The 8,402-nt window shown below is 35.9% G+C and overlaps 1 protein-coding gene across 1 annotated transcript in view; it reads right to left on the bottom strand.

Moving 5' to 3' along the window:
- Positions 1-640: 640 nt before the first annotated feature.
- LOC127436672 (myoD family inhibitor domain-containing protein-like) overlaps positions 641-8,402 on the bottom strand; it is a 29,204-nt gene continuing 21,442 nt past the window's right edge. The window contains exon 5 of the mRNA XM_051690967.1: positions 641-3,385. Within this exon, the coding sequence (XP_051546927.1) occupies positions 3,135-3,385 (251 nt within the window). The 3' untranslated portion in view covers positions 641-3,134. The remainder of the gene's footprint in view (positions 3,386-8,402) is intronic.

Here is an 8,402-nt window from a genome sequence, read left to right as displayed (position 1 = left end):
AAAATCCTCTCCCATGTGATTAGAGACGACTTCCAATATTTTCAGCATTGCCATTAGTGAAATAAGATGGTAATTTCCTGGCAGGTGGTATCGGGGCAGAAAATGACAAAAGGAATTTGGGGAGAGGAGGGGGGCATGAACAGAAGGCAGCACAGGTAGGACGGTGTTGAGGTTAATTAAGAGGTTAACAGGGGGAGAGGTATGTCATAGATCAGGGAAGACCACCACCAGTGGGAAAGAATCTCAAAATGGCAAAACATCAGACAATATTCAGTACCGTATCAGATTATCACAAGTAAATGTTACTAGTAACACCAGCAGCAAATGCACATCACCCAATTTAACTAGGGTGTACAAATTTCTCTAACCTTTAATTCAGCTTGACACAGTCCTGAAACTATCACAAACCTTTAAAATCTCTACAGAGACTGCACAACTTGATACACAGACTCTGATGCTAACGATACACATTAAATCCTTCTCTGAACCTTGTGCAGGTTACTCAATTACCACATGTCTGAAGGCAATGGGAAACAGCCCAGCTGCACCGATGCATGACATCGGCACCTGATAAACATTCCTTCCACGGGCGGCTTCCTGCTTTCAGTGAATAATCACACAATTGAGCATCACAAGCAGATTTCTTAATCTCCAGTTTAACATTTTATTTTTAGAAAATTTTAATTTTGATGGTCCATTAACAAACAAGTACATACTAAAAGACATTTAAAAACTGTACGACAAAGGAAAAACATCAAAACATCAATTTGAGTAGTTTGTTTTATGAGAAAAGATAAATATGGTAAGCTCTGTTCACATTCTCTTCAGAAATGTATAAAAATTATGGCACCTGTATTTTTATATTTGGCACATATTAATCCTTTTTCTTTTTGTTTTTTTTTAACAGGCCATTTTTCGTAGACAGTTGTTTTGTCTGATCGTCTGGAATTGCAATTAACTCCTGATAGACACATTTTGATTAATCCTGAATTGGGTGTTTAAATAGTCTCTGAAAAATAGATTTTTTGTTTTTTAATTAAACAGGTATGATTTATTTACAGTATATATTTATTAATTTATTTGCTCTCAGAGGAGAGAAGTGATTTTTTTTTTTTAAATGCAAGCTCGCTTGAATTCTACCAAATTAATTGGGAAATCATTTAATTTGTAAACGAGAAATATCTCAGAAATGTGACTCCAGTTTCAGCTTGACTTTTCCTGACTATTAAAATAAAGAATGCATTTTATTCATATGAATAGCACTTACAGTAACAAAGAACTTCTTAGCCTAAAAATTCAACTAAATTATTGCATATATTTTCTTTGAATCTTCAGTGTAAGAGTCTTTGTCAGTTAGGTCTGAAAGTGGGTCTTGTCAAAAAACAAGAACTATGTGATTCAGGAGAGGTAAGACATGTCAAGTAGTTCACTTTTTAACCTATTTCACTTGAATGTTTCGGGTCAGTACAGTCACACTGTGTTCTAAAAGGTGCAGTTACGCAAGTATGTCATAAGCAGTTTCGACGAGATGAGTAAGCCGAGTCACAAACAAATATGACATACCAAAAGCATTACGCACTATGAACAAAAACCAACTGTGTTAACATTGAAGCTAACTTTAGCTTACATAATGCAGAGAAATGCCAGATTTGTTCAATTTGCAAAGGCCTCAGGCAATGTAATACAGACTATTACGGTCAAGGAAAACAGAATTTTGCAATAGTGCATCCAGTATTTACTTAAAAGAAGTGAGGCAAGAAGTGTTTTCCTAGTTTAGCCAAGCAAATAAAGAGTAAGAATAAAGAAATGAAAGAATAAATTCAAGTTTACACTGTATTTTTTAGATCCTAATTACGTAACTTCTGAAGTAACTTCACTTTTCTCAGCCTATTTTTTTTGCCATGACTTTTAAATGATTTGCTTGTGTGTGCCCACTGTGTTAAAAAATAAATGCCACTTGGTTTGCTATTTTATCTAATGCAATTTCATCATACATTTACATACTACATTTTAAGCTTGGCTTAAGCGTCCAACTACTTTTGGGCCACTGCATATTCTTAAGTATTGCGTACCCAGTTAATTTATCCTACCTTAAAATCACTTTCCATCAACCTAACTGCTAATATCATTGGATGTCCTATTTTTTTTTTTTTTTTTTTTTTTTTTAAGAACTTGGAGACTTTTAATGAAGTGAGATACAGTAGACACTGCTTAAATAAAGACTTCCAAATTGGCCATCACTTAAACAGCCCTCTCCTTTCTCAAAACAAACATCAACAAAAAAATGTTCAAAATAAGAATCCCGCTTAGCACCCACAAAGGCTTGACCTCTGACAGTGTGAAAGCGTTCTGTTTCCACTCAAATTACAGTGAGGTGCAGAGCGGACTCAAGTCATCTGATGTCTGCTCAGTTTTCAGTTCAACATTTGAGAGTTATTAAAATTCTAAAGTGGGATATATCTTAAAAGACAAACAAAGAAATTAGTTAAAATGATGAAAAGGGATGGGATGAAAACTCAGTAAAAACAGTAAATAGGATACAAAAAGACAAGCTCTGATATATTAAAGCATTGAATATATAGCATTGATTATCTGATTTAAGGCCTTGTTCCCCCAAAATAGAAAATAATGTCATTATTTACTCAACCTCAAACATGCATGGCTTTTTTCCCTTTCTTCCTTTTGGCAAAAAGAGCTGTTTTTTTTTTTTTTTTTGTGAAAATTTTAGAGACACAGCCTCAGTCCCCATTTACTTTTATTGTATGGAAAAGATTTAATAAAAGTGAATGGTGACCATACATAAGCCATACAGTGTTGAAATAACATGAGGGTGAGTAAATGATGACAGAATTTTCATTTCTGGGTGAATTAGCCTTTTAAATATTAAGCATCTTAATGTAGTTTTAGTCTACAGGGTTATGCTAAGTATGCAATGTATTTTTGTCCTTCTGTACAGTTTACATGACCTCTACATGGTCATCTTGAGCTCAGGAACAGATTCTTCACAAGTGTGAAAAGAACACACTCTCTAGCTCCCATTCTCTCTTTCACACACACACACACACACACACACACACACACACACACACACACGTCCACTCTATATCTATCCTGGCCGTCATCTGCATGGGCTTTTATGTTGGGAAACAGATTCCGCAACACTCCATACAGATCTCCAGGCAGTCCGACGACTCGCAGCAGGCATCCATGATGCCACAGTCCATGTCACAGGGGCAGTTGCAGTCGTCTCCCAGGTCGTCTGCGCAGCAACAGCAGCAACAGGCTTCTGACGTGCAGGTGCCGCACGAGGCCTGAGCCACCACCATATTGCACAGTGTGAGAAATTCACAAAACAGGCAGGCCAGGATGCAGTGGACACAGCAGTCTGCACTCAGGCAGAACAAAACAAAAATACATTAAATGAATACAGAAGAATTAAAAAGGGCATCACATCAAATGAACATCAAATGAAAAAAAAAAGAAAACCAAAAAAGTCAACATGAAATCCAAACTGACCATTTACTTTTTTGTTTGAAATTTCAATTTTCAGTATACTAATGTCATGGTTTTCCAAAGAATGCAATAAAGGAGAACGTTTTCTAAATGCTCCATTTTCGGTGGAGGAAAATGGCACCGTGCAGATTAAATAATGCATTTTAAAATGAATGTCTTAATACACATTCTTAGGACCAGGATTTACAAATATTTCTTAACTACTATTTACAACTTATTTTCTAACTTAAGAAAAAAAGTTACGAATATTTTGTACTTCCAAAAATACTTTTTGTTTATAGTTAGATACTTATGAACTTTTTTAATTTACTTAATTTTTGTGCATGATACTCAAGTAAATGTAATTCCAAAAAATATGTTTGTCTTTAATGAAAATGTCATAACTTCCTCTACTTCTGAACTGACTTTATTTTTATCGAACGTCAAAAATCCATCTTACTATTCAGCCCCTCCCCTCTAACCACCTGGCTCAATTTGGGTATGTAACGCCCACTTTTCACTTGTTCAATTTCCTGTTTCGCTCAGAAGAACTTATGATTTAGAGAAGTAAAAACTGTTTCAGTGGCAGGCTTCAAAAATTTTATTAAATCTGTGTTCAGCAACAAAATTCAACCAAGACATAATAAAATATCTCAGTGTACACAAGATAAAAGATTACACACACATACAAATGTGTAAGTCTAGCCAATCTTATTTCTGTTTGTGTTATCACTGTCAACCATATTGGCTTAGAAGACAAAGCTGATTTTGCTTTTACACTTTTATCACACGGTTGTGTCTATATGTGTATAGTGTGTGTATGAGTGAGTGAGTGAGTGTGTGTGTGTGTGTGTATGTGTGTGTGTAGGAGAAGACGGCAGCTCAGCAGTGGTGAGAGCAAAGAGGAATCAGAAAAATTCAAAAGGAACGAATTCCACTTTTGTGTTGATTAGTAGCTTTGTGAATAATGGGGTTATTACCATGCAAAAGCACAGGGTTGGTCACGTAAAGCTGATTAACAGCGTCCATGATTTTTGCCAGCAAATTGTCATGTTAATGCTGCTGTTTCTCTCATCTCTGATTAACATTTAACCTCCCTCTCGCAGCGCTGCCATGCACGACACCAAATTACTGTTGTTTAAGATGATATGGATATACAGTTTAGCTGGAGCGCCAACCATCTACTGGGGTATTTTGTGAAATAAATAAATAAATAAATGTCAAAGAAACCAAATAAAACAGCTTGTGTTTGTATGCATACAGTTATTATTGAGAAAAAAAAAGAGATAACCAACAAGTTGTGGTAGATGTTGACTTATGAGCTGAATGCTTGAACGAAAATAAAACTGCTCAGTGTTTGCAATACGACAAATACAAACCAGATGGTAGAGTACAAATATTACAGGGCATATGAAATTAACATGTGTTAAAGGAGAAAACTAACAATAAAAATGATTCCCACATGTGAAAAAAGAACATCTCTTTCTCTCGTGCTCTCTCAAAAGATTACAGCTTCAGTAAGTTGCATGGTGCACACTACGCTTCGGCATAAACAGAGCTGTGAACCCCTACTGGCCCAGACGTGCTGCTCGGACCTCTAATCAAGTATAGAACCCAAACGGTGGTGCATTGGAGAAATCACAATGATGTGGTGTGTATCGTTTTGAGTCTAAAATGTGAATTTGCATGGCTTTCATCAGTCTGTGGTGAGCTGTCAGAGAGAACACTGGGTTTGATTGGGGCTCCAGTGGGGAGGGAGAGGGGAAGAGAGCAAGGACGGGGCCTGAAGACCACAGGATGCTCATGTTTGTTTGATCAAAGTGATTTTTTTGTAGGCAGTGGAGCTGACCAGCGGTGGTGCTGTGCAGCTTGGATGGTGTTTGAACATGAAACAAGTTTACATGCAGCCCCACCAAAGGCTTAAAACACCAGCTTTTTGAAAGGTCAAACAGGCGTACTTTTAGATTTCGTCCGTGCCGTTGACTTTACAACAGCTACATCAATTGCTTGCTCAATCTTGTACTGGGCCGAAGGTTAATTCTGTAGGCTTCTTTCGAATGTGCATTCATTATAAAATGGGGCCCGAAAGTCTGAAACCACAATGAAAATCTGGGATACTTTCAGGGAAAGTTTTAGGATTATGAAAAAAAGATGGAACATTCTCCAATCATGCTTGATAACATGGGCCATTAGGTTTTGCATACAGTTACATGCCAGTTCAACTGCATGCTGTCATTAACAACGTGATCTCATGACAGCTCTTATGTATTCTTAAGTAAAGTTTGGTTCTAGCAAAGGTGCATTCTCTTGCGTTTGCATAGACACAGAAATGTACAATATTGACGTACTGACAGCATCTAAACGTCATAATTGTACACATTAACACCTATGGAAATGTACAAATGTTTACGTGTACTGTTTGAATTTATTTATAGAATTAATCAGTTAATTACATTTAATTTATAATCAATGAGATTAATTAAATGCCATCACATTTATTTAATGCAGTTATGATATATTTCAATGGTTTCATTCAGTTCGGTGTGATTTCTGCAGCCCTAAACAAAGTTTTAAAGGATTATATCACTTTAACCAAGACTAAACTTTAAAATGTTAAAACGAATAAATTCGTAATCGTTTAATCATTTAAGCATTTAATTTGATTTTTGTTTGCCATGGGACACAAAAGGGTTTTCAGAATATGCCAAAAAACTAAAACCACAAAAAGCACCATAAAAACAACAATAAAATTAGTCCATAAATTTTTTTTAGCTATAATCCAAATCTTCAGACTGCTTTTTGTGAAGAACAGACCCAAATTTAAGCCTTTTATTCAACGATCTCAGTCTCTGTCCGCCGCAGCACCTGCTGTAACTGTCGCGTTGGTTTAGTTTTCAAAATGAAAAAATTGCCACCTCAAAAAACATTACAACCAGCGGTTTTACGTTAGTGATGTCAGAATAAATTATTGTGATTAAATTTATCTACCCGTTTCGTGTTTTATATGCTTAATAAATGGTTATGGTTAGGTTTAGGAGTAGGTGTGGGATTTGCGGCTGTAAAATATATATAAATATATTGTAACAAAAATTATTGCTACTGTACATTAATCTACTTGTTCCATGTATTTATATTGTTGAAATGTGGTTATGTTTAGAGGTTGGGGTAGGGTTACTGAATCTAAAATACCTATAAAACAATACAAATGTACAAAGATATTTATAATCGATTAGCATATTCAAATAAAGCTGTAATGGATTCATCAATATTTTACGTTTCTAAAGCTGTAAATACGTACAAATGTTTATGTTTTAGATGCTTTCAAACGTCCATATTGTACATTTTAGTGTCTATCCAAACGGACAAACATGTACAGTACGTTTAAATGTTACAAATGTTAACATACAAATAGCTACATATATTAATGAGTCATTAAAGCTAAAAGGGGATATACCAAACACTAGGAAATTCTGAAATGTAAATTTTTCAATTCAACTTATTGTAATGCTATAATTTGTAAAGAAAAAACTTTGTATTAAAATAGAAAAATGCTAAATGAATGTTCACTAGTCATCAGCTAGATTACTTTATACTATAGACTTGTTTTATTTAATTAGATTTGAGCCATCCTATTGAACAACTACTAAAAATTAAACTTGTCCAAGCAATTCTTTCATTCTATTTTTCTTGTCCATTTTTTAACTAATAATTTATTTCTAGAATTAGCTTTAAAAGCTACAGTACATAATGAATTCCCTTGGATGTATAATTTATCAGCAGCGATTAGTGTGAATTTTGAGGTATGAGAGTCTGTGTAATGTACAAAGGAGACGGGCTGCCTTATCTCGGCTGCAAAACCAACTTCGCCCCAATGAGGGGGCTCACGTTTAATGTCAGCCCGTGCAGAGGATGCACTGATTCTGAGTAGCCCAAAACGGCCCGAACACCTTGGAGGAAATAGTTGAAGAAATCTGGAAAACTCCAAAGGCTAACATCAAAAAGAGAGGCAACATGACATAAAACTTGTGCATGGGCCATACGTGGCAGCTTCAGAGACCAAATGAGAGGACAAAAATAGAAAACAAAAGCAAGATAAAAAGATGCCGTGCAGAGTGCAGTTAATTTGAAGTCAATAACTATGAGAGTTCACTAAACTTTCTGACAGAGAGCTTCAAATACACATGGGAAAAACATGGAATTACAAAGCAGCGGCTAATAACCACACTAGCTTTTGCGTGCAACCTGCAGCCTTAATTGAATTTGTCAGAAGGATTTTTAGACGAATGCATCCTTACAACACAACACAAATCACAAACACACCATCACTCAAGGTCTTAAGCCATCCGCAACGGAACAAAAGATCTCTCAATTAGTTGATTTTCTGCTGTTATCACAGCCGGCGACGGCAGCCAAGAACACGAGGAATCGCAATCCCTTGAGCAGAGATCTTGTAAAGCCTTATTCTTCAAGCTTCCCAGGCTGTTTAGAGGCTAATTTCACAGGCAAACAGATTATGGTAATCCATGTAAACACTAAAAAAACAACAGCTTGCATGTTTTCCAGGGGGAAATTACTACTTGAGGGAGAACATATTGATTCAGAACACAGTTTCGACAAATAACAGACACACAAACCGTAATGAGACAGACTTATTAAACTGTTCAAGTACCAACCAGCCCCCACACCCCATCTCCAATTAAGATGTGAAAACTATGATGCCTTTAAAGACACACGTTTCTGTTATATCAGTGGTGAGGAAATTTTGTTACACATACAGTTCATTACACATGCCTCGCAACAGTTTCCTAGTCGTGCATCACCTCGCTATTATAGTGATAATTCTGTTCTAAAACCTTCCAGTGAAAACGTTCACATATTTTCTTGCCTGTACAAACACTGGTTTGGGTTAT

Source organism: Myxocyprinus asiaticus, chromosome 47, assembly GCF_019703515.2.
Source record: "Myxocyprinus asiaticus isolate MX2 ecotype Aquarium Trade chromosome 47, UBuf_Myxa_2, whole genome shotgun sequence".
Classification (NCBI taxonomy): domain Eukaryota; kingdom Metazoa; phylum Chordata; class Actinopteri; order Cypriniformes; family Catostomidae; genus Myxocyprinus; species Myxocyprinus asiaticus.
The sequence above is the reverse complement of the archived record's forward strand: the minus strand, read 5'-3'. Positions and strand labels throughout refer to the sequence as shown.